Here is a 27,955-nt window from a genome sequence, read left to right as displayed (position 1 = left end):
GTTACTTTCTTTTCCTATCTTTGATATGTTTTTAGATTGGAAATAATATTTGACTAATATGTTTGCTAAATGGTTTCTTTTATGATTAATATGTAATTGTTTTGCTGATATAATATTCTTGTAGTGTATAAGGTTTTAATTAACCAAAATGCACTTTAAATAAATTTAATAAAAAAGTAAGCCACATATACACCAAACAAGGCTATATTAGTATTGACTTCAGCCATGAATGTATTACTTCATACAAAGATAACATAACTTCATGCAAAGAATAATAAAAATGCCAAAGTGCACGGTGCTTGCTATATCCTCGACGTGTGCCCCCTTTCTGAATACAGTGTTTGTCCTTGGGCATTTAATGAATGTACCGTATTTCATAATTGATGTACATTTCATGTCTCGGCTGCAAGGCTTTTGTTGCTTGAGTTGTCTCAGTCTGTCATCTCACATGATAGCCAGGAGATGGCAGCATTCCCTTTCAGTACATTTCTGCAGTGCTGCTGGAGAACCACACTGCGTTTTGCTCGCTTGCTTTGTGTTAGTGTTAAGTTTCTTCACGACCACCTCTTAATAAAAAATGTTAAACCATTTTAGACCTCCAGCTCCATGCTCTATTCATCAATATTGTAACAGAAACAAAATGGTGCACACGTCCCCATCCCCACAGCATCCATGGGAAGAGATACCCACGTCCCTAAATAACTATGAATATATGGGCGATGAGCAGTGGGAAAAGGATTGAGTGTCTCCCGCAGCAATAATAGCATCATCATTATTTTTTTGTATATAGTAGTTGTACCGCAAAGCCATGCGATCCTAGCACAGCAAATGCAATGTGTTGCTATTACCCCTTTAACCACTGTGAAAGGGATGGATGAAAGGGTGCATGTACCCTATTTTTATTTATTTACTGTGTTTGTTAATTTGCCCAAAACCCGGAGGTATCACCTCATAGGTTACAGGTTACTTGCTGGTTACAAAGAGATAGAAGCATACTTATAACAATAGAAGACAAGCGACGGGGGAAACAAGTCAAATTGGCAGAACGTAAATGGGCACACTATGTAGAAGCATAAATCGACAGGTTACAATTGAAGAGATAGGAGTTTATACAGTGGAGAAAAACAGTCCTGACTATATGTATCGGCCCAGCATCGGAGATCGAATTTGTTGAATATCCAGGTTTTTAGCAGTTTCTTAAATTGGGTGTGGGAGGTTTCATTGCTGATGTTTGATGGGAGAGAATTCCATAGTCTGGGGGCAGCGACTGTGAAGTTGGCTTCACCGGTTCTCTTATTCTTGAAACGGGGAGTGAGTAGCGGAGTGCTAGTGTTAGATCTGAGGAATCTGGTAGGGGTTTTACTAAAGAGGCATTTGTTGAGGTAGGTGGGGGCATTTTGGGTAATGCATTTATGAGTGGTAGTGAGAGGTTTGTGCAGGATTCTTGCTTGGATTGGGAGCCAGTGAACTTTTTTTCCTGACTTGTGAGATATGGGGCCTCATTACGAGATTGGAGGCAGCCATGCCCTTAGTAAGGGCATGGCTGCCTCCAAACTCGGGTCCGGGTTTCTTGAATAAGGAATTACCGGACCATTCCAACCTTGGAGGACCCAGTAATTCCTCATTCAATGTACCCATCCCCATTCCCATTTGAGCCCCCATAGCGCTCAATTGGAATGGGGAGGGAGCTAACAATGGGCCTGTTAATAACAAGCCCGTTGTTAACTCCCTGGTCCCCTCGCGGGACCCGCAAAGGATGTCTGGTCTGACCAGACGTCTAGAGCGGGTCCTGAAAGGGGACCTCATAATAGGGCGGAATGGGTTTAACGGCACCGGCAGCTTTACCGGCGCTGTTAAACCCATTCTGCCTGGGTCGTAATGAGGCCCATGGTCTCTTTTGTTTATGCCTAGGGCTACTCTCAGTGCTTTGTTTTGAAGTAATTGTAGTTTGGATCGCTTTTTATTAGTAGTACCTAGCAAGAGTATATCACAATAGTCTAACTTAGACAGGATGAGTGCTCTGGCGAGTGTGATACAATTCTGTGTAGAGAGGAATTGATGACTGAGAGAGTAGAGTTTGGCTGTGTAGGCTCTGGTGGAAGCGAGCGAATTGATGTGTTTGCTCATGGTGAGGCTAGAGTCAAGATATACTCCTAAGGGTTTTACTTGGTTGGAGATGGAGATAGGAGTGCCATCTATATCAACAGAGGTGTAATCCTGAGGCAATTTTTTTAGTTGAGCTAGTGATCCAACTTTAAGGATCTCCGTCTTTTCGCCATTCAGTCAAAGGCTATTAGTTGCAATCCAGTTCTGGATGAGGGAATATATTTTGTTTATCGTGCTGGTATCATGATCTTTGTTTCCTGTGATTGGGATATGTATCTGCATATCATCTACAAAGTTGGTGTATATTACTCCCATGGCATCTAATGCTGCAAACAGAAGCTCAGTATAGGCATTGTATAATGTAGGGGAGAGGCAGGATCCTTGTGGTATGCCCAGGGGGACATGTATAGGATCAGCTGCCTCCTCACCTATAGCTACTCTGGAAGTTCGTTCTGATAAGAAAGATTTGATCCAGGCGGTTGCATTTTGTGAGAAGTGAACGTTTTTGGAAAGGGCTAAGCATCCTTTATCGTGGTCCACTAAGACCTATGCTGCAGACAGGTCAAGTAATAACAGGATGCAGAGTTTACCTTTGTCTCTGAAAGCGTCCATCTGATTTTTTAAATCAAGAAGTGCTGTCTCAGTACTATGTTTAGGCTGGAATCAGGATTGTCTTTCACCTAATAGATGGTTGTTTTCGAGGTGGGATTGTACTTGGTTGTAAGCTATTTTATCAATTATTTTAAGGAGGTAGGGAACTCTTATGACGGGTCTGAAGCTAATGGGGATGGTGGGGTCTAGGGAGGGTTTCTTTAGTAGTGGCGTTACCCAGGCTTCTTTAATGTCTGAAGGGACCAAGTTGGTGCTGAAAGAGGCATTAATGAAGCTGGTGATAATGGGAATTAGAGTAGGGGAGTACACTTTAACTAATTTGACAGGAAAGCTATCACCTTTACAATATGACTGTTTGAGTGAAGCTTTCGTATTGGATACTTGGTCCTGGATGACTATAGCAAAGTCAAATTGGGATATTAAGGCTTATGTTGCCAATGGGACAATGGGGTTGATGTTGGCATTGTTATCCAGTAGCTTTCTTTTCCAGTAGCTTTCTTTTTAGTACAATTTTAGTACAATTTTAGTACAATTTTGTCTTGGAGAGAGTTGATTGTAGTGGCTAAAGCAGTCTGAATGGTGATGGACCAGGCTTTTCTAGCCAAGATTTGACTGGGGGGGGGGACTGTTTCAAATTATGTATTATGAATAGCTCTTGAAACCTGCACACGGAGAGCAGGTAAGGTAGGTCAATAAGCCATTCATCCATTCAGGGCCATCCAATGGAATCTTGGGGCCCAGGACAAATACGCCTTTCGTGCACCCCCAAACCAAAGAAAACAAGGGATATAGAATTCGTGTTGCTCTGTCCCCCAATGCGTTCACACCCCATTGCGTGGTATGCTATTATATACATGGGGACTTCCTACCAGTCCAGGCACTCTCTTCAGATTTGCTGCAATCAGAGTAATAAACAACTGGTCAGCAGAGATTGTTCCGGAGACTCAGGCTGGTGATAAAACGGTGGTTCACTCGAGTGCTCTTGAAAGTCTATTAGTACGGACCTCCACTGGTGTAGGTTTAAAGGGGATGAGCCATCTAAGCCTCCTGCACCCCCTGCCTAACAGTGGAGAGCCATGTCCTGGGCCACCATCTCACTGCTGCATCCTTATCGAGAAGGACTGTGATGAGGAAGAGCGACAGTGCAATAGTGCCCTAATTACTTGCCCCCCCTCGCACTTCCAGTTCTGCGCACTTGCATGACCTTGACCTGAATGTCTAGGTCTTGCATGTCTGTCTGTTCAGTCCTCCCTCTGCCCCCCCTCACCTTGGTCGTGCTTGACATACTCATGCATAGGCGCACTCGATGACCAACGAGGAAGCAATCTGAAATGTTGCCAGGCCAGTACTGTAGTTTATTTATCTGTATATTCCTCTCCCTCTCCGCCTCCCCCACTTCTCCCCTCATTTTGTGTCAAGCACTTCACTAGTAGATATGCCTCTGGCCTAGTATGCTAGCTATTGTTGTTAGATCATGCAGAATCTTCAAGGCCTAAGAATGACGACTGTATTACCTTGTTCCCATCCCACCTTGAAGCGCTTTGAAGCACTTCACTTGTGTATTAGCGGTTTACAAATGAACAATTACATTATATTACTAGCCCATTGTTCACTTTTTTTTACGCAGTTAATGCAAATATAGACGGAGGGGGCAAGGATAAAGGTATTTATGGGGGCCGTTAGGGATTTCCTGTGGGGTCTGTGTAAAAAAAAGAAAACATTGAGTCAATGGGCCTCAAACACATTTTCTCTGGGAAACTTCATGCAACCAATTACCTGTAATCTTGAATGAGTCCAACACTCATCCCAACCCTGCCTCCCACTCTTTCCTCTGGGCCAGATACGTGACTTTGATCGCCCACACTGCTTGGAATTACATAAACATGTATCTCTGTGGAGACACCCATTTGCACCCTCTCCGAACAGAGAGGAGTTAAAAAAAGGGGCTTGTCTCAAACTATTTGTTTTATTTCGGCAAGAGCCATAAAAATTTACGCAAACAGCGATAGAAACAATCATTAAATTCCATACATTCATCAGGGAAAACGTTTTCCTTTTTAGACAATTTTGAAATCCATAGAGAAGCATATACAAAAACGAAATATTTAAAAAACAATTAAAATAAAAAAACAGACTTAAAACAATCATTGAGGTTCATACAGTAGAGTTTAAAAATTGAATTTGTACCTACCAAGGACGAACTCTAAATGGCGGTAAGTAGATGGTTTGCTTAATATTAGAGCAAAGAGGTGCCTGTCTTGAGGTATGGGTCCCCCTTATAGCTTCGGGCTATGACGGGGAAGATTTCGGCTCCGCGGAATGAAGATCGCCAGCAAGTAATCAGGGCATTTATGCCCATGATGATCCTATGGATGAACCAACTAGGTTGGCCCTGAAATAGGAATTCAAGCAGCTGGGGGTTTCTGGTTGTATCCTGAATTAGGCAGATATAAAAAAAAAACTCCTGAAATCTATTGTACATAGAGCTATTCAAGTTCGTCTGCAGTATCAAGCTTTGGCAATTTGGAGGAATGTTGTAGTATTAGGTCATAGACTTTGCGGGTTAGTAGGTATGTCTAACCGGTTGTGCACCGTTGACTGCTGAAGAACCTGCTGTATGCTTTTTATGTTTTTATGTCCCACCTGCAAGTAACTGGTGCACTGTAACAGCGCCTCGATGCCCTTGGGTTGCTGGGCGCTTTATAAAAGGACTTAAATTAATAAATAAGAGCATACCCACTCGTGCTTCTCAGAAATGGGGTGACCGGGGGGAGAGAGTTTTTTTTTTTTTAAACAGTGTTTTATGTAAATATTGCTTGTTGCCTGAACAATGCATATTGTTTTTTTTGTTGCACTGAAGATATCTCAGTTATACATTTTAAATTATGGTTTTTAAATGCCCACAAATCACTTCAACTACACAGTTACCTGCATGCATGTTGAAGTGAACTAAACTAAGTAAAAAACAGACAAATACGACTGTGACTATGGGATACAACACAAATGTATCTGCAGGTGTATCCCCACAACCCCTCATCCCTTCTCTCTCTCTGCACTTGCACTTTCTGAATGCTCACAGGGCCTAGTAGGTCGGCCTCTCTCTTTCATTGATGTATTTGTTCTTCATCCCCATATCCGCTCTCTGTTGCCCCGTGGGCGCTTTGAAACACAATTTACTTGTTGTATCAGCGCCTTACAAATGCACAATAAAATAAAATAAATACAACTAAGCGAATGTTAATGACCCAATATTTAGAGCAAAACCAAACAAAAATAGAGGCAAGGAAGCAAAGTGTTTCTCCCTGCAAATGCTGGAATATAAAAGAAAGGTAGAAAATAACGACATTATTTTTGTGTTCATTACATAGAAAATAAAATACTCATAATAATATGAATAATAGCAATAATAATGTAATGCACCCTTGAAGTGCCCATCTGGCAATGTGCAAGTGTGCCAAAGTTAAGAGAACAAGGTGCTGGGACTCAGCAGATCTACAGTGCAGTTTCGGTTCAGAGAGAGAGGGGGCTTTTCATGGCTGCAGGGCGATACTGTTTTACATGCAATGAGTTTCAATCGTTCCAATTCTTGTTTGCAGTGGTTGTTTTTGGTTTGTTGAATTAATACATTCATGCATTACCCTTCCAACACCTGCATACCCCACACTCTTCCTTATTGAGTTTGCCAGCTGCACGGCGTCCTCTTTTGGCAATGTTGGGTTTCCCGGTGTGGCACCACTCTCCATTGCTGCGCTTCCATTACTTGTAAGGCCATCACCACACTAGTGCATGATCTTACACAGTGATGGGGATAATGCTGGAGCTGCATTGTAATAATTTGTCTTGAGCGCTTCTGAATGACGGGTGCCTTTCTCTCATTTCAGTTCAAGAAGTACCGCTCATCTCATGCTCACACCAACAGCTTTGCAAAGTCCGTGGTCAATCTGGTGGATGCGGTAAGTACAATCTATAGTACCTGTTCACTGCTGCATTCAGCATGATGTGGGCCTGTAATGGCAACCCTGCCTCTTTCCCGGTGACGTGTAGATCGCACCGAGCGGCTCCTGATATCCGGAGCACAGTTAAAAGCCAGCCAACTTTAGGTCATTAGCACAACTCTTTACAAAGTTCAGAAGAATGGCTTGCCTGGAGAGTTCATTTCTTTAATTGAATGTTGCCACAACACTCTGCTACATGGCCACCATTGGTCTCATTAATGTTATTCCCATCTGAAGAGCCAATCTCAGAGTGTGGTTGTGACTAAAAAGCCACCATGTGTGCCATGGGTGAGGCACATTGGATGATCACAATGTCTGGGTTTGCCCTGATTCTGTTTCATCTGTTCTCCTTGTAAACCAAGAGCATCCAACTGTGCAGTGCCAGCACCCACTACTACAATGAAAAACAGTGTTCACTGATGCTGACCTACCAAATTACACAGGTGGAAATGCTGTTATTTTTCTATCTACGTCTCCTGAAAACATTGTTTGTATAACTTGACCATCAAAAAGAACTGAAGCGATCATTGCACTGGTGATCTCTCCCGGGGAGCACCACAACCCTATAAAGGTTGCAACCTCTAAGCTTCTGATTATTGGACTTCAAATGAACCTTTCAAACATCTTAGAGGTTGGAGCCCAAGCACGTGGATTTCCACAGTCCTTTAGCGACTGTGCTAGCTGCCAGCAGAATAGCACAGTTTCTACAAGTGTCTCTACCGAGTCCATCATTGTTACTGTCCTGCCTACCCATCTCTTCCTTGCCTCTGGCCTCTTTAAATAAGCTCCAATGCTTTTTGCCACCTACCCACTGGTTTTGCCTGCTGTGCCCTGGTGGTCATGCTTTCCCCACTACCATACCTCATTACATTACACTTGGCACTGACATCAATAAGCTGACTTCCACTGGTCTTGGAACATGATGAAATCAGCCTCCATCACAGTAGACTTCTGATATTATCAGACCCTTCAGATATTCCAAGTATCTCATGGTCATAACTCTTGTCTTCTTGACAATCTGGGGTACACCCTGGGCCTCAAAGTCATCCACCGCCATGTTTTTGCCTTCAAACTGTGAGGGTGCTAGTCTAGTTGGCCATGAAGAGCAGCAAAAATGCAACTTGAAATTCTGCTCTAAAAATGTGTCATGAGCTTGATCAACAGGGCTGGACAAGCCAAACGAGCAATTCAGCCATGGACCGAATTGAAAACAAGTTACAATGGTGAGGTTTGAACACCTTAGAAATGGGCATTGCAAATCCATTCTGTGTCAGTGTGTATATGCTTAAGAGATGTCAGGAAGTAGTGACCTCTTTGCTCTTTGAAGCAGAGCACGTTGCTTGGCAACCGAGCAGAGCTGAAACTCCTAGGCATCTCATCTGCACACGTTCATTTTCGTGCCTGCCAAACTTTACTGGGACACTTTGCTCAGAGTCTCTGACCTTGGATCAAGGCTCAGCAAGATGTAAGTTAGAAATAGGGATGGACTCTGCCCCCAGATGTGCCCCTGACTGTCCAAGACTTGGCTGCTGCTGGCTCAAGATTCCCTTCTTTGGGCTGCCACAGACCATCAAGTGGAAACTAAATGTGCGTTTAGAAAATAATGTGTTTCTATTGTGAAAACAAGTAAATAATATGAGGCAGGGTAACCAAAAAGGAAACACACCAAACACAGGTTACAAAGGAACATACAAAGTACTTTATTTTATACTGAATCCAGTTACAAAAGAACAGAACAAAATTCAGATAGCTATCGACCCTCAGTACAACACAGCGAACTCCGGCGTGGTTCGGTGTGCTCAGTGAGTGCAAATATTCATTGAAACAGTCAGGCTTTTACACATTTCTCCAGCCTGTTGTCCAGCCTTTCTGCAGGTTAACCATTCCATAAATAAGTTACTGCTCTAGGGTCCCTTGCCAGGTCGAATCTAGTTCATCTTAGGTTTATACATTAACAAGAAGAAATGGTAATAATGTATGCTCTAGGCCTAACATTACAATGCGGGACTTAGTTTATACAATGTAGTTAAGCAGGTGTTCTCATTCAATTATAGATCAGTTTCGGTGATACAGGTAATCCATTGCACACAGGTCAGCAGAAGGACAAGGTCTCAGCTCATGACCCTAACAAGTGGCCTGCAGGCAAGTTATACATTGGCTGCACAGAGGTCATGACAATCGAGTTCTGTTCTGAATAACATAGGCTACCATTTTAGCTCACATGGTGACTTTATAGAGCAAGAAAACCTAAAATGGCGTCTTGACCCAAAATGACAGTTTACATGGTTTATAAGGTCAGGACCTTGCAATGCGCGTTTATTCACATGTAGTTTATAAGCAGCTTGTTAGCAGCTTGGCGTAGGCCAATATACATATATTCATAGCAATAGGAGGCACAATATAATTTCTAGTTTGACACTATATGTGCTTTGAGTTTGTATGCAGTCTGTGTGTGGATGATTCTGTGTGCTGGTGCATGAATATTTGTATGTTGTACATATGTGTGAGAGGGAGTGACAGACTAAGTGCCTTACACGTATTCCTTTTACTAACAGTCCAAGCAAGACATGTAGTCTGTTCTGCACTGAAATGTACTCTATATGATCATGGTCAGCTTGCATTGTTGGGGACTACAACTTGCATGCATCCTGGTGACTTATTTTGCTTTTGCGTCCATGTATTATTATGTTGGCTGGCCGACTCTTAAGGACTCTGGAGTGGCTGGCCCACTGTGTGCCACTTTGCTGTGCACCTTGAAAGTCGGTCACTGATCGGAGAGGCTTGTGCATGCACGACTGTGCCCAGGGGAACAGGCTGAAGGAGGCTTGTACTTTCTCTTAATGCACAGTTTAACGCACAAGCAAACACGCACACTAACTAACAGGAGAACACATGATTTGCTCCACACTTGTTTTTGGTGTTGAGGGATATACTAGGAAGAAAAAGTAAATAAAATGGTGCCTTTGCATAATTTCTGGCGATAAACTAAGGCGCCAACATCATAAATAGGAGAGCATTTACATGTATTGGTGAAAGCCCCTCGAACAGCATGCTCTGCTCGTGGTGCGATGTCGGGGGCATACACATTCCTGCAACATGTTTAACAGCCAGATTTGTTACTGATTTTAATATTTAGGACTGGGTATTTTGTTGTTGTGTTATCAGTTCTACAAATGGATTGTTAGTTTTTCACTGAGCAGCGAGAAGTACATTGTACTTGTGTATGTCATAGCATCAGTAGGGTTAAAGGCTGGTTTGGTATTTCAGGGTTACACGTGATGCTTAGATTGAATGCAGAGCTCAATAGCAAGAGACTGACACCCAGCTATGTCGCTCTGTGGTAGAAAGTACACATTGCCAAAGTTATGGATGCCGTGTGAACCACTGATCCCCATTGGTGGGGACGTGGGCAACGTTCAAGTCTGACAGGCACACTGTGCTGCCTCTAGGATGAGTGGGAGACTACTTGACTGACTCGTGGCCCTAAATGGCTATCAGACTTGTGAAAAGAGTTGCTTGATACAATATTGACTCTGCCCCTGTACCTCTAGTCTGTTGAGTGATCCATCAACTTCTCTATAGATCAGTCCAGTGTTCTCCTTGGCACATTGAAAGGTAAATTGGGCGTTTTATGAATGAGGAACCACCTAGCTAATTCAGTCCCTGAAAAGCTGCAGAACCTTCTAAGACAAAGTGTGGCCACAAAAGTTCCCATTTACCAAACGTCCACTTTAGAAATGTATGTGATAAGGACCTGAACCAGATTTTTTTTTCATTCACCCACTTTACTGAGTTGTCTTTTATTCATTTTATGTACATGTATTTTCTTTTGTGCTCTATCCTCCTTTCAGTGTGCATCGCGCATGTTTTATTACAGGTTTCCTTAGATATTTCTTACACGTTGTGTGATTTGCGCTATGTTTTGTAAATTACTTTTTTTTTAACACTTATTTCTAGACAGGCCCTGAAAAGACAAACACACAAAAACCATTACATGTTACTTTAAATGAGAAGATAGATGGGAGGAGTTGTAATCTACTGTGAAATCGCAATGGGTGCAACCAGGAAAGCTGGTCTCAAATCTCAGCTTCTCAACTTTGCCAAATGATGTGATCCTGGTCCTAATATTTTACCTCATTTACCTAATTGTGAGCACTGTGCTTTATTTTGACTAACTGCTAAATGTGTGAGCATCTTGAGGTGATTCTGGTTAGGTGTTCACTATATAAACAGCCTCACTCATTAAGTTTAATGCATTGCAGTATTGTTCAAGAAAATAAATTACTAGTTATAGATAACAACGCACAGGCTGAATTGGTTTTTAGCCCATTCTATGATAACCTCACCTGTGTTGGTGAGCCATGGTTTTCTCAAAGAAAACTCAACTAAATGATGGACTATTACAATGTTTGGTGAGTTGTGAGATTGATGCTTCCTTGTGGTTGGAGTATACAAGACTGGCTAGCAATCCCGGTTTCCGAACATGAGTAAATTTGTGCCATCCTGGTCAAATCATCATTTTCTTCTGTGTTTCGGTCGATTGTTATGCAAAAATAAGAGTGCCTAAAACAGTAACTACAACTAACTGCTGTTAGTAAGTACTTAAGAGCTGGACTATTGTGTTTTACCTTGTGTTTTGGGGTGGTTGAAATCTCTGCTATGCACAAGTCTCCTCACTTGTGATTGCTGATACAGAGCCAGATTGCCAAACGTAACAGTGGCCAAACTGAATGCGCATGGACAAGTGTTCCAAACGCAGAAAAAGCCTGCAAGGGTCGGGCAGCAGATAGCAAGCAGGAGACGGGGACACTCAAGGATGCTGCTGATGTAGGAGGCCCTCTCAAACAAGCCCTGATCATAGTCATGACATACGTGAGGTACGGCAAGTCACATTTCAAGGGACGCTCATGCACCCTTGAGCACATGATACACTCAACTGCTGTATAATTCACTCATAACATGGACCTTTCATTGTCTCAGATACACAGTATTGCAGGAAGGACAACCTCTCAAAGATGTACAATCAACATTGTTAGTGTGTGGCGCTCACAGAATATCCTAAAACATGAATATGCGCCATATCGCCTTGCCCTAATCAATGCATGGTGGACCATAATGCAAAAGGAGTGGCAGTACATCCCTTTTGCAGGTGACCAACATGCATGCCATCTCTAATCACTTAGCATTGCACTGTCGGCAGTCAACTGCCAGGCCCTTAGCTACTCTGCCCATCAGACAGATATCATGATAATCGTTCATGCATTTTGTGTGTTTTGGTGTTGGAGCTAGTCCTTCTCTTGGTAGCTACCACTAGTACGGAGGGTTCGGCGGAACACAATATTGCACTCAATGTATGATTCTGTAGCAGGGAGGTTTACCTTGCTATGCTACACTTGGATGTTCTGCTGCAGGTTGCAGCGCCATAATAATGTAAAAAGCTCAACCCATGATGCGCAGCACAGATCTTCCTCCATCTTCCCAAATAGTGCATTGCAAAATGTCATAACTCATAGAAATTTGAGGATCTGAGACACTTTTTGTGTGGGCCACTTTTATTTTGCTTCCCGGCTTATTTCTTTTCCCAGTCCTACCATGTTCTGCAGTGTTTTTGAATTGCCAAGATGTTCTCCCCATCCATTGTAGTGAGTTATAAAGTATATTTGCAAAGGATTTGCAAAGAAAAGGCAAAGAAACATTGGTAGGTCTGTGTATGATACCGTCAGAGCATTCCTAGCGGGGCCTTGTTTACTGCCCTTCACATGATTGACATTAGAACTTTGACAATTTGTGCAGTTCTTGGAATATACGTTTTCAATCATTGTCAGTGAATGCTGGCATTTCCGTGTGCGCAATTAGTATATATTGATGCTCAATGCACTTTGACTGCAGTAACATTTCATGCATTTAATTGGGGTTTTAATGAGTTGATTATGTTAAATATAGTGTGTGTTGATTCGATGGAAGTTGATCAATGAGCATGTTGGGTTTAATTTGAAGAGTTGAGTGTGAAGTTACAGCAAAGGTGAATTGTAGGCAGTAGTTCGCAAGCTTTCTTGGTGGGGGCCAGACATTATTACCGTTGCCCGGCCTATTTTGTATCTCATGGTACTCTTTTATTTGAGGCTTCCTTCCATGCGTAGGGCATAATAATCCCAATAATAATACATATTTTTAAAAACACAAGTTTAAAGGTTCTCTGATAATCCCACCGTTGGTATAGTGGAGTGTCTCAAATTGTTATACACAATGCTGCACATAACTGCTAAGCTATAGAGAGGCAGGTGTGATAGCATATTATTGAAAAACTAAGCTTGGTTTCATGAAGTATGATATGTAATGACATTTACACAGTGCTGTCATTGGCCGCATCGTCACAGATCCGGCAAAACATGCCTCCCCGGATCTGGGTTCCACCTCGCCAATACTGGGAAATCCATGTGCATTTCACATTCGTTTTACAAATGCTGCAGGGCGTTCATGTCAGGACCAGGATTTGAACCGTGGTCGCTAGGTTGAGAGGCAAGACACTGCCCCACAAGACCACATGTGGGTCTGAGCAGGAGTGCTCTGAAATCCCATGTCAATGTTGTACTGTTCAGGAAATCTTGATGTGCTGATGTGCTATTTTTTAGGGTTTAAAAGGGGTGCACATTTTGTACTCCAGGTGTTCATGATTCATCTTCTGAGGGTCTGAGAGGCAAATGTGTATGGGGGGACCAACCCCCCCCCTATATAGGAAGGACAATGCATCTGACAAAGTATCTGGGCACAACATTGTCGTCACCTGGTGCAGACTGGATCCGACTACCACAGTTGAACATGGTTTTCAAACAGACTTGAGACTTTGCGGGTGAAGCCATGTGGTCAGGGTAAGGTCAGATTAGATGAGATAATCAGGTGGTCAAACACCTCATCCTTTCTGAGGTTTTGCTACTAACACAGCAGCTGCTATAGTGCCCACACCAATATCAAACCAAGAATGGTACATAAAGTGGGGATCCAGTATAACAAACCTCTGTTCTTGTGCCCCACCAAGAGAGAAGACGTGCCCACCAGAAATCAGGCTGGCTAGAGTGGTCCTCCAGAAACTTCACTCACAGCCCCAGGTTGCAGCCTCAGGGCACAAACTGGTAGCACCCACATGGAATAATTAAAATGCCCTTACTTGGGCTAGTATGTAGGATGAGAATCAACATTTCTTAGACGAACGAAAAAGCAAACTCAAAAATATGCTAGTCCTAGCATACCCAGGTTATAAACTGTGCTTTAAACTTTACACAGGTGAAATTCAACCAGGGTCTGAGTGTGGCACCTTCGCAGGGTCAGAACAGGTCACACCTTTTGTAAGTAGAGGCATTTGGAAGAATGAGAGAAATGAAGGGAACTATGGCTCAGTGGAAGATCTTGTCAATTTGATGTCAACCTTCCTCCAGTCGAACTGCCTAGTCTGCAGAACAGACCCAGTCATCAGGAGCCGAGGAGAGAAGTGAAGAAGTCTATACGGGATGGTGGTCTTTGATACTTTGCCATACTTTATTTTGAGACTGGGAGAAAAGTGGGTTGAGTAAGCGGACGCACTGCTACTCAGAACCACTGGCACTACAGCCTAACAACTTAGGGTGTGAGACACAGAAATACTGAAATGGGTGCTGTTGTAATTAGGTGTAAACAGGTTGCAGATATGTAGGAATGAATGCGTCATTGCTGCAGATATAGTTCATGCAACTTGTTCAGGTGAGGCTTGTGGTGATCTGTCTCTACATCTTTAATAAACTAACCTACGGCCAACTTTTTAGAGCTTTGTCTCGCTTTAGTAATGAGATGTGCATTGGATTTTTGTAGTGGCTGTGTGTGATACATCACTGCGTATGATACATCACTGTGTATATAGTTAAGTGCCATGTAATGCAATTTACATACAAATAAATAAACAATAATAGTTTGGTAATTTACATTAGTCTTCATGCCGGACTCCTCCATCTTCTGAGTGCTGTAATAATCAGTCTCACTATTAGTAGTATTAGAGTACCCACTCACGGTACTTGGTTTATCGGCATCGGGAGGATGAATGGCCGGACTGGCCCTACCAGGGTATCAAAGCCAGATCACACAACATTATCCAGTTCCTAAGGCGAGCACATTCCACTCCTGCTGTCCACCTGATGCACATACAGGATGCTGGGAATGTTAATATTTTACATGGACAAGGCTAGGTATAGGTATGTAAATTAGAATCGATAAAATCGATTGAGATATTAAATCGCATTTACAGTAGAGAGAACACAGTGCATAAGGAAAGGAACACAGCTCGTCTGACAATGATAACTGCTCAGCTTGCTTGTCTGAGGCTGTTGGCATCAATTGTTTTTTGTTTAGATTGGGTTGGAATACTGCTGAGACTGGGTTTGGTTGGAGAATCACCTGTGGCAGGATGGATTAACGCAGCGCAGGGAACACCTCTAAAGAGACATGGTTGCCACTGCATGGAAAGACGGCTCTGGCATCACCACTTACATGGAAACATCGCTTGCAACCATCCCAGAATGGTTCTGTGGTCGCCAACGTGGCACAGCTTCTGAAGCCAGAGAACTACACTAGGTGAGAGAGTCAGTGGCCTCATCTTGCAGGAGTTTACAAGAGCATCACAGCAGCTCTGGAGACAGCACAAAACAACCGGGGAGAGGAGTTTCACAAAGCAAGAGCCCTGCCAGGCAAGAGGGGTAATCTAGGAACTCTACTCACAGCCCCAGGTCACAATGTGGAAGCCAAACCGGCAGCATCCATACATGTGATTCCATTGAATTGGATGAGCTCTGCTTAGTGGCCTATATCTAGCAGCAACAGGTCTGGTTCCCTTTGCTGCTTTGAATTCCTGCTGCATTTTGAATTACTGTCTCCCCAAAAGGAAGAAGGTTGTCACTCTTATTGTTCCCCGGCGACACATCCTCTCACTGTGGTTACAATGTTCCTAACTTGCGGCACTCTCAGTGAAATAAAGTATTCCACAAGCATATCCAGTGTGTACCCATCCAGGAACCCGGGGGGGGGGGGAGGGACAGGGAGGATGAGTAACATCCATGCTATAGAATTGGCCGGGCAGATTGAGACCAAAGCAGCCTCAGATGCATGCAGGAAAGACAGTCAATCACAGCCCTTGCCAATTTACAAGCCACAGGAGCAGGCCTAAGAGGCTGGAGAGCTAGAGGAGGATGGAAAAGGTGGCAACAGTGGAGAGCAGGAAGACGTGGTGAGAACTAAGAGGATCGGGAGGAGTCGGTAACATCAAAGGGTGTGAATGAAGAGAAGGAAGTGGTGGGAGTTAATAAGGTGAGGAAGGAGGTTGCATCATCAGAAGGTGAGAGTGAACAGAAGGAAGAGAAAACCAGAGAAGAGGTCGTAACAATCTAGGGAGTCAGGAGAAGGAGGAGGCAGACAGAATTAAGGGAATAGCAGAGTAAGTGTTGACATGAGGAGAAGGCCAAAAGCAGAAGAAAAGGTTAACACCAGGAGGGCAAAGCAGCAGTCACAAGAAGGTCTCAATAGCCAGAGAGCAGGAGGAGATGCCACGGGAGAGAGAGTCCCATCGGGACGGGAGGATAGCTCAGGGGCATTATAGCAGCACAGTTTCAAATCACAGGCTCATGCTTAAAAACTGGTCTCTGGTATTAAGCGCGTTATAAGAGGGGGTGGCAAAGGTATGAAAGGAGGTACAGTGGAGACTGGATTTAACATTAGGAGGAGATTATAGTCAGAAAAGGAAAATTGGTGGAGAGGAATGGACTCAAGAGGTGAGTGAAATTAGGAGGTGAGTGAGATAGGCAACATCTAGCTAGTGAGAGCAAGCAGGACCAAGCAGTGGGATTAAGTTTCTCATGGGTCTAGAGACCTGGGGCTTAGAGAGACCGGAAGGGAGTCCAGGCAAACCCCATAGAGCCCTATCTAGCTGAACCTGCTGGCTTTGTCCACTAAATCACCGGCTCACAAGATTATAGAATAGACTGAGGCATGCGGTACGGGCCCCAGGAAAACCTGCATTTGTGTTCAACCAAGAACAAGGGTTATGCTCACACTAAAGCCTGCAATGCCAGTGAGAGCTGCAGTAACCCCTCTGGATCACTTCTAATTAGTGATTTTTTTCTGAGGCTGAATTGAGCTAGGTATCTGCATCTTATGGAAAATACATTAGAAAAAGATAGGTTCCACAGAAGGAAGGAATTCGCCCGTATTAAGGAGAAAAACATCTAGACACTTATTTTGTGTGGGGAAGATCCCACGTTTTATTTTTAGTAGCCCAACCTAGTAACACACTCTTCATAAAAGACAGTCAATTCTGACATCCAGTCTGCATGTCCTTCTTGTCCCTTGTAGAAAAATACATCAATTAGTCTGTGACACTAGATCACATATTTATATAACAAAACTACATTTTAATGTACTCCCAATTGCCACTGACTCCAGGAAATGGCCCAGACTGGATTTTACTGTTTGTCATTGGCTGTTTCCCCCGAAGGGGATTAAAACAACTAATGCAATGTCTTTTCTTTTGTGCAGATTAAGCCATTACTGCGATTACAAAAATCCTAAACCTTTCTCAGTATCAACTAGCTCTTTAATTCCTTTTATTAGCTATCGAAGAGGCAGTGTCGTTGCCTTTGAATTCTAATTTTATTAAGGCTTGGGCTATTAGAAAAAACTCTTAAAGCTTATTCGCAAAGGTTTTTACACCTTAAGCTGCCTCATTTGGAGCCCCTCTTTGTGTGTATATCATTGTTCCGACATGTAATTTATGCTAGTTGGCGATACAATGAGATTCCTGTAGTGAAGATAACATTACTTATTACTGAGAAGTTAGCTCATTTGCTATCCATATCTGTGGTACTTCTCTCTATCTAGAGAGATGACAGGTATTAATGGTAAATTGTCCAACAGGGCGCACACAACATAGATCTTTTTAGATATTATTTATTTTTGTCTTTTAGTATTTCTACAATTTAATCATTGTATGCAATAATCCCACCTTTCACTGTTTTTAGCTGCCAATTTTTCAAAAGAATGATTGAAGATGTCACAAATCAGGTCAGTCATGAACTAGTAGTCTAAGATTCTTCCTTAAGCACACCAGCCTGGAACTGGAGGTCCAAAACATCCCCTGAATCAGATCAGCATCGAACCGGCAGTTTAATATTCCCTAAATCAGATCACTTTTTTTAAGAACGTAATCAGTATCATTTTTTATCATCAATTCATCTCTAGTATCATCTCACCCACACCTGACTATTTATGGATATGCTTTCCAGAGATAGTCATTGACACTGAATGTGTTTTTAACACTAAGCAAATAAAGCATTTCTGTCTGTTGCTTAAGTATCTGAAATGGGCATGCCCTACTTGGATGGCTATACAAATTATTTGGCGACTAGAGGTTAAATGGGCTGTCTTTCTAGGGCCTTATTAATAGGAATTGATAATTCATTATGAATTTGCTCCAGAGAGAGGAAGATGGATTCAGACACTGTTTTGTCTGTGAATATCACATGAGAAAATAACTATCTATTGCAGATCAATATCCACTGGAACCAGAAAAAAAGTGAGAACAACGATTTACTGTAATCAAAGATCTGCTATTGGAATGGACTAATATTACGGGTTTGGATCGGATTGTAGTAGTGTGGGACTTAAATTGTAATTGTCCTGACTTTAAATCTATGGACAAGTGGGGTATGAAGTTCTAAAGAGGTAACAATCTCAATCATCAGGGTTTGAGCTAACGAAATGCTGGCAATTCCAAACACTCAATGGTAACATCATAGGTGATGTTCCAAGCAAACCTACTTGGTGGAGGGGCAAAGTGTTTCCACAATAGACTATATTGTTGCCTCTCAATAAATTACACGTTTAATAAAATGCCTACATATTAAGGAAACAGGTAAAAGTGATCATCCATGCCTTATGTTGGGTCTGTACCAGCCAATATCTCTCCTACCTATTCCTGAGGGCTTGGTAACCTTTGAAGTAAATAATCAAGGGAACAGAATGATATGGACAAATGCCTCTTGAGAAAAGCTCACTGCTGTATTGGCTTGCTATGTAGGTGAAGAAATTCAGGCAGTGAGGGGATTACTCACAATAGCTACTTATAATAGGCTTATTGAAACATTAATAAATACACCAATATGCAAGCCGCATACAGCCATTCAAATTGACTTTATTAGATCTCATGACTTTTAAATTGAAGTTCTGAGTATATCCCCTGGTTGGCTTATGCCGAGGACATCATATTAGATCATATGTCTGTCAACTTAAATAGAAGTACCAGTGCTGTTTTTTAATAGGCCAAACAAAAGCATGGTCTTGTCGGAAACATTCAAACAAACCTTTTCTCGTAAGTTGGTCTTACTGTTGCTTATGATTTAAGATTGTATGCATTTGTCTGTAATTTGTAGTGTTTGCGTACTTATGCCTAGGGGCTTGGTTGTGTTGGCGCTATACAAATAATAAAAACAAAATAAATGTACATATAAATATAACGAAAACCAACATGATATGCTTTGGATCAAAGAGATTCAGTTGACACCTTTTTCGACTGAAATTGGTGAAATGCAACATATGAATTTCTATGTATATCTGGGTGTTACACTCACCTGGCTCCCACAGGGACGTCGATCTGAACTGGACAGCTGCGGTCTCCACCAATGTGACGCGTAGTGCCAAGATGACAGACTGGACTGGCCCGCCTAGCTTCGTTTGCTTGGCCCGTAGGAGTATTCTTCTGCAAATGGAGAAAGGGAATTAACCACCCGTGGAGTTGAGTGTTAACCCTCACCCCCGCTGTTCTCCCCACTGATCACCTTTAATGTCCCCTCTTATAGTCTCACCTGATGGTTTGGAAAGATGAGCTCTCCATCCTGCATTGAGCGCAGGGGCGCGTAGATAACCAGTTGCTTCACTGGTTCAAAGGAATTGGTGAGTTCCAGAACAATATTGACTCTGAGATTTCCGGCGAGACGCCGTAAGTATATAGTTCGTAAGAGTTCAAATGTCTGACTTTCACTCTTGTCCGATTCCTTGCAGGTTGCAGCTTGACCCTAGCGAAGAGCTCCTCGTGGCAACCGGTAACATTCAGGTAAGGATTTGTATTATCCAACACAATTCGATAAAATAATGTCAGTATGTAACCTGTTGCTTTCTCTCTATGGGGGTTAACTAATATTGCCTCTGTTTATTCCCTTGGCTCACCTTGCTGTTCTTGTGTTCCCCTTAGGTGCCGGAGTGCGGCGGGAACATGCAGAAGGATGCGGTGGATAGCGAAGATGCTGCGAAGGCTGGTGAGGTCAGCGCGGCGCTGCAGCAGGCGAGGCGGCGTGCATAAAATTACTTCTTTCTTCCAGCTCGAAGGCGCGGTGGATCGGGAATTCAGGTAAGGATTAAAGGTATTGCTCTTGTTCTAACCTTTTCTCCTTCTTTCTCCCTCTTTCTAGGAGCTCCAAACTCGAGGCGGGCGTGGCAGAAGACTGGATGCAGACTTGCAGGCACGGTGAGCGTTACGCTGCAGGATGCATAATAACGCAAAGCGTGTGCTGCTCTTCGGGCGTGGTTTAAATAGCCTCCAAAGTAGTCCCAGGTAAGTATTCCTCCTCGACCCCACCCGAGTAAAAAAAATAGACCCTAGGTTAAGTAGTCCCTTCCAAGCCTCTTTTGGCTTGGAGCTCTTGCAGCATGGTCTGCATCAGGTAAGTTTGCAGCATGGTCTGCATCAGGTAAGTTTTATTCTATGAGCCTGGTGCCTAAGGCACCAGGACTGACTCTCCATATGAGCCTGGCGCCATAGACGCCAGGACTGCACCCAAATAGCCCCTAGCAGGGGTTGTTGGGCTTGCTTGGAATAACTCGATGCCTGCTTCTGGGGTTGCTGGATTTGATCTCGATCCCCGGGGGTAGGCATCATGTCACTGGGATACACTATGGTGGACAACATAAGAAATAGAGAACTGTGGGACAGCAAACAATCTAAAGCTCTGACCCTATTGGCTACAATTAAGCAATGGAAACAGCTGGGCATAGCTTGTAAGGTATATTATTGGCCGATAAGAAAAGTCTGATCACAACAATTTTTTATGGATATAAGGCGAGCCTCAAATGTTGTGTATCAGGGTTAAATAAACTAGAGGGCACGCTCTGACGAAAGCTACTGGGTTTACTGCAGGGAACACCTGTTCAAGCTATACTATTGGAACTAGGCCTGATGTCCCTAAACACTTTGTCATCTATCTATAGGCCCGCTATATGTAAAAGCTATTAAAAGCTTGGCATGTCCATTGTTGGCTATATTGGGCTCCGCAGTAATCGGGGCTCCCAGAAAACACTAAAGGAGATGAAGAACCTTAACAAATGTTCTTTTTTTAAATTGGATGGATTCCTGATTGCAATAAAAGGTTTCCTTTTATTAAAGCAGGAGCTCCCAGACAAAGCGAAGGCATGAGATTGGTGCGAAGATCATCAGCATGTAACGGGCCTAAAGTCACCAGGTGTTTATTTCCAGACTAGGCTTTAATATCTTACGCCACAGAAGTATTTGATTCAATTTCCTTCACCGAGATGTAGGAGAATGTTCCTCTTGCTAAGGATGCATCTAATACCTACACTAGCGGTGTGGGGTTCCTGGTATGGCAGTGAGGACAAATAGAGATATTGTATGATATGTAAACTTATGCACATGCCCGAAGATGCACGACATGTATTAACTATTTGTAAAAGACTGAAACGCACTCATAGCACATTCTTAGGGAAATTTGGCATTGACGTAGGTGTCATTGCACAGAACTATTTTGCACTTGTCATTTAGCCCGTACCTAAATGTCTCTTATCATTGCCATTACGAAATTGTTGATGGAAATTGAAAAGTTGTTGAACGGAATTAGTATGTTTTTGAACTGCTCTGAAATATATGTTTTATATGCATTATGGCCCTGATTCATGGATTATTTGCGCCGAAAAAAATGGGATTTGTGCGCCATTCTGGCCGCAAAACCACATTTGTTAAACAGGGATTTGCGGGCAGAATCGCGCACAAATCCCCGTTTTTTTGGCGCAAATAATTCCATGAATCAGCCCTATGTGTTTAAATGAATTTGTGAGATAATTGCATTGTTTAAGGTCTTTATGTCTCTTAATATTTGGTATATGTTGTGTGAAAAGTTCACTGTAAACTGTAACGCACTGATGAAAAATAAAAAATAAAGTAATTGAAGATATGGTATAGAAAAGAGACAGCAGAAGGAATGTCTGAAGTTTAATGAAGTATAACACCTTATCAGAACATTAGATAACTGAAATGCATTTTAAAGCAAAAATACAAGAATTGGCTAAACAATCACAAGGTTGTTCTGAATATAAAGACTAGTAGGAACATACAAAAAACATTACTCACAAACAACTCAAAAATCGTGTTGTGTTTGTTTGTTTATTTATTTAAAATGCGCGCTAGCCCCGAAGGTATCAGGACGCAGGAGAACAAGAACATTTTCAGCTTTGGTTACATATCTGTACACGTATATACAACAAGAAAAATGACAACAAAATGCAAAGGCATGTTTAGTACAGTCGAAAAGTAAGGATGTTAGGTGTTATTTACAGGTAGAGTGGGCTAACAATAAAAAGTTATAAGCAGAGCTATAAACAATGCAGTGGTGTGCCAGCGAGGATGTGTACGTATTAGCAGTCCTTTTCTTTAATCCATCTGATAATGTTTTGTCTAAAATGCAGGTAAGTTTGGTTAGCTCTCAGAGAGGGGGGTAAGGAGTTCCAAAGCTGAGCAGCTTTAACTGGGAAGCTGCACCCTCCCACTTTGGTGAGTTTAAACCTTGAAACCATCAGGCAGTTATAGCAGTATGTTAATAATCTATGTAAATAACCAAACTAAACTTCAGCCAAATCCTGGGCAATTTGGGTGGAGCATTTTAAGGGAAAGTCGGAATCAAGAAGTATGGTAAAGTGAATTTTGATCATAGGGCCCTGCCCATTTGGAATGTGCAGTAAAAACGACATTGAACAGCATATAATGAAATCTAAGAGTTTCAGGTCAATGGGCGATGGGACTGGATGATCTGTCAACTTTCATCTCAAAAGGTGACACTGCATCGTGGGCCAATTTTTTATATCCAATGTTAATGCAAATAAGATCATAAAGCCTTCTTCCGGCTACATGGTATAAAGGTGGTCGCGTACCCATATTCAAAAAGGGAGACTACTCCAATCCAGAGAACTACCACCCAATAGCCCTTTTACATTCTACCAGAAAAATATTTGCCTCACTAATACTGTCCAAACTCAAAGATTGGACAGTAAAATCTTAGATGTTGTCAAAATTCCAAACCAGATTTAAACGAGGTATTGCTACCACCCAAATAACCCAATGGTAAAGATGCATCTGACACACTGTGTATGCGAGACATATAGATCTAAGTGCTGCATTCAACTGAGTAGATAAGATTTGGAACAAACTAGGGAACTGGGGAATACCAAAGGGTGTTCTTAAAATTCTAGTAGCACCCCACAGTGACACGACTATAGTGGTATGGATATATATTGGTGGAACATATTCCAATGAGATTAAAACACACGTAGGGCTGAGACAGGGATGTGTTTTGACTCACTGCTTCTTCAACTTATTTTAGGGGGTAGATGAAGCTTAATTTTTTCCACCCAAAATTCAGACATTTACAGATCAGTGCATTGGCGTTTCCTGATGACATCATGATATTTCACAACATGCAAATTGGTCTCCAAAGTGCACTAACAAGGTTGGAATGCCTTACCCAAAGAACAACCTACTTAATTCCCATTTTAATTCTAACTGCTGTTATGATATTTAAACATGGCAAAACGCCATACATTATAAGTAGTATATTCATGATAGGTGCTTGTCTATAACACATCATCGTATGTACTTAGGATTCCCACTCTCTGATAAGCCGAAGTCCTAACAAATAATGCCTAGATTAAGAAACTAGCTCTCTGATGGCTCAACTGAAGAAAATCAAAGGTAATATGTTACCATCTTTCATTTATGGATTACAAGTAATGTACACTCCGATGAGAAAGCACTGGATATATTGGAAGGCTGTCTTTGGAAAAAGATCTTAGATCTACCAAAATCACAACCCTTGTTGTAATTAGACTGGAATTAGGTCTACAGTCTATATATTATTGTGCATTGTTTAAAAAAAAGTGATGGCATTTCAGAAGAGCTTAAATCCTTTTAAACACACCCTATATGAATATCTCTTGCAGATTCTACGCAAAGGTAGTTCTGGTGTGCTGACCAAATTTGCAAAGGATTTTGTGGTTGCATTGGATGAAACAATGATACATTTTCAGGATTAATACACCTTCTAAAGAAAATCATTGGAAGTTGGCCTTTGTTTCTGAAATGTTCATCCTCGTGAATTGACAGGAGTCATTTGCCTGTCTTTCAAATAGACCTGCAAACATTGCCCTTTGTCATCTTCTGCAGAATACACAGTTACCAACCACGCCCCTTATGCTGCCAAATGTCATCATATAAATGTACTTGCTCTGTTTATCTCACCTTCCATAAATGTCTGTTTGTCTCTGTCAGTTTCAATCTGACTGTAGTTCTTGTTGTCTCACTATTCATCTGCTTTCATTTCTGTGTGTCTTCATGTAATTATGTCACAGCTGCGCATAGGATCCCAGTGCTGGACTAGCAGGTGGTTTTGGGGGCAGTGGAAAGTGAGAGCAAGAAATTGTCTTAGGTTACTTAGTGTTCATCATAAGTATTATGCAAACATGGTGAAGACAGATTAGATGATAAGAGAGATTGGGATTTTACTGCAGGATGGACATGTGAATTTGGTTAAAATGGGCAGATGGGCATTGTACAAGTATTTTCGGGAGGGAAGAGGGAGTCATCCAGCATCTCTAGATGCTGAAGCACATTTAAAGTGAACCACCCCACATAGTCCATAAAACCATTAATAACGCAATTGGACAAAAATACACCAGATAATCTCACAACTACAGCCACCCATGACTCTGGTTCCCTTATGCACACCACCTAACCAGTGCACAAAACCAAACCCACACAACACACTAACACTAACACCAACACAAAACACTACCACACACCTGAGGCACTGAATCTTACCCATACGGTTACAACGCACGGGGCCTCCAACACAAACCCTGACATGCAAAACGACACTCACAGATGGCAGTTCCCTCTAGTTCTAAACCTATCTTCTCACCCTATCCTCGTTAATCTCCCCACTCTCCTCTCTTGAAGAGCCATGCGAGCGCCTGCAGACGGCCCCTGGTGGTAGCGGCGCGAAGTACAAATACACATATCATAACATTGGGTGCTATAACATGCCTGACTATGGTGCTATGTGGACAGATGTAGGACTTTCCCTTTGGTAAATGGGAACTAAGGGAGGGTGCAAAACTCATGTCTCTTACTGCTGTTCAGAATGGTAGATTAGACACACAATCTGTCATCTCTGGCATTTCACCCATGATGCAAAATATGTGTTTTGGGTCACATCGGGCTCTCAGATGTAGCTGAATTCTGTCCAATCTAGGAGGCCAATGATTCCAACCAATAAATGTTGGTGAATTATAGAATTGTCTGCTCACCTAGATTATTCAGAATCCTGAGCACTCCAGGCAATCTGTAGCCAGACGACTCCAGCCACTCTGACTGGCTGGAATGTTTCAATACTAGCCAATAAAGTCCAAGCTTTGTTCCATCCATGAATTGCACTCCACGGGGAATGGGATAGGTAGTGGAATATGCTGAAACTGCTCTGCTGGCAAACATTTCACACACCTCTACTTTCAGCCCTGTTGTCAACAATTGCTGTAGCTTAGAAGAAGCACCAGCTACACACTTCAATCTACATTTGAAAGGTGCGTCTGACACCCAGGAAATGGAATTATTTTAGAAGGATTCTCGCAAACAATGATGCACTGATCCATCAGGAAACAAAACCAGGCAGGCCAACGTTGGCTCACTGGCCCCCACAGATCTGCAAACAATGCACTTTACATTCCAAGATTTGCTTTGGCAAGTCAGTGAACTCATGGCACCTGGCTGCTTGAAGTAGAGGGCTAAAGCCATGTGTGCATGTGGCAGCTGAGCAAAAACAGTCACAGACCAAGACCTCAATCTTCTGCCTGGCTGTGCTTTTTCACAAATGTGCTCCCCATAACGATAATGTTCTACTACCATTCTCAGAACTCCATCATAATAATGACTAAAGCAAGGCCATTGGCTCCCATTCAGGTGCCTGTTTAGATGGCAGTCGAATGGGGACATTAGTAGTGCCCGGTGGCTGTTCTAAAAATTGGAAAGAACACAAATCAAAGTGTGTGTTAATGGTTTGCAGCAGATTTGCATTTTGGGGAACATGATTCTTCTGGTGGCCCTAATGACCTTTGTCCCAGACCACCATAGGACTACTGGACATTTTGTGAATCGGAGGAGGTGCCATCTCTACTATTTGCAGATACTATTCTATGAGGATGATACAAACAGGAAATGTCCAGTTGGCTCACCGGGAAAGAAACTTGAGTCCTGCCCCTAAAGATCATGGGGCATGAAGATGCGTCTCCATCTTCCTAGTCAAAGTTGCTAACATACGGGGGAAACCAGCATGCACTTGGCTTATTACTTATAGACGGACGTTCTCTTAGTAACTGAGTAAGTAGGCTTGGCAAATGCAGAAATCTGATATGTATTTACCTTACGTCGAACATATAGCCACAAACTGCAAGCGTAAACCTCCCAATTGTCAACAACAAGTACTTTCAGAAACCCCACCCCCACACTTGAAGCCCTGACTGTGTTACCCTTCAAAGCACCACTCTGCTTTACAAATGCCAATGTTGAAAACATTAAGGTGTTCTTCAGGACTGACCAACACAGATGCCAAAATAATGGCTTCATGCAACCTGCTATGCGTCAGGAGGTTGGGTTTCTTATGGCACACCCCTGCAAGGAACATAATCATGGCCCCTTGATTGAAGGAGTCAGGCAGCTGTACAGGAGGCAAGATCTGGGTTGCAGGCTTGCAGTGGATCAATGCTAAGGGAGTATGAAGCAGCAGCTGACTAATGAGGTTCAGATGAGTATAGCCTTTAAATGATAACCAAGGGGCGTTGCTGGACATTGGATGCCTATATTCGTGGCAGTCCTAGGCGGATTGATGGGTATATGTCTTACACACGCTCAAGGGGAAATGATCTGATGTTCATGTGATCCAGTTTAAGGACATTACACCGAAGACTTCCTCTCTTTTCCATATCTACATTGAAGTTAGATGCAGCCCTGTGGCAGCTCAGCGGACATTCAGGTTGGTCCATATCAGAATGGAACTAAACTCAGTTGACAGTGACTGGAGAGAGCACAGTCTATAGAACATCCTTGTGTTGAAACATTCTGCCCAATGACAATGTATATTGCACAAGTTATTTATCCAAATTGCCATTCTTGGTTCTTATATTGTTTCTTGGTCTCTAGACAGTGCTGTCTATGGGGTGGTGCCATGTGGGACCATGGCCCCTCTACATAATGTATGTCCCCTTGTGAGCATTGGGTATGTTAGGTATTTCCTACCACTTTCCTTTTTTCCACAGTTTTTACCACAGGCTAGACATCTACAGACGTTGTACTGCACCACACACATGCAATGTTCTTGTAACACTGGAAATCATGAATTGAACAACCCCCACAATAAAACCAGACACAATAATAGCCACCCACCACACATTTTCACTATTTTACACTATGGCACTTTCATGTTCATTCATCAGAGAAGAAGAATGCACATGTAGACATTCAGACTGGTAAAGTGGTGAGCATGTAAATGTTGAAAGTAACTTTGGCAATGAATACATGATGGAAAAAACAGTTGATATTGGTTCAACACAGCCCTAGGATCCCCCCAGCTAGCACTTTGTTATGAAAGCAGATCCATTATAGATATGGCTTCAATTCTCTTTTACTTCACCTGCCCTTAGCTAACATTGCATTAGTTGTCAAACTAAGAGTCTGTGAGATTGTGAGATTCTGGAGACTGGAAATGGTGACCCCTTCTGCATGGAATAAACAATACTATAGTTAGAGAATTTATAAAACAGGCTACTTCATCAGTCACTCAGTACCGCAGAGACAGATGAAGAAGCGCCTTTATGTGTCAGTTTCACACCTAGCCATATTGCAA

The 27,955-nt window shown here is 42.5% G+C and overlaps 1 protein-coding gene across 5 annotated transcripts in view; it reads left to right on the top strand.

Moving 5' to 3' along the window:
* ADAM23 (ADAM metallopeptidase domain 23) overlaps positions 1 to 27,955 on the top strand; it is a 742,840-nt gene that overhangs the window by 510,616 nt on the left and 204,269 nt on the right. For all 5 annotated transcript variants that reach the window (XM_069615574.1, XM_069615576.1, XM_069615575.1 and 2 more), the window contains exon 10: positions 6,600 to 6,671. In XM_069615574.1, the coding sequence (XP_069471675.1) occupies positions 6,600 to 6,671 (72 nt within the window). The remainder of the gene's footprint in view (positions 1 to 6,599; positions 6,672 to 27,955) is intronic.

This window comes from Ambystoma mexicanum, chromosome 9 (assembly GCF_040938575.1).
Source record: "Ambystoma mexicanum isolate Mex_15411 chromosome 9, UKY_AmexF1_1, whole genome shotgun sequence".
Lineage (NCBI taxonomy): Eukaryota > Metazoa > Chordata > Amphibia > Caudata > Ambystomatidae > Ambystoma > Ambystoma mexicanum.
This window is presented reverse-complemented; position numbering and strand designations above follow the sequence as displayed.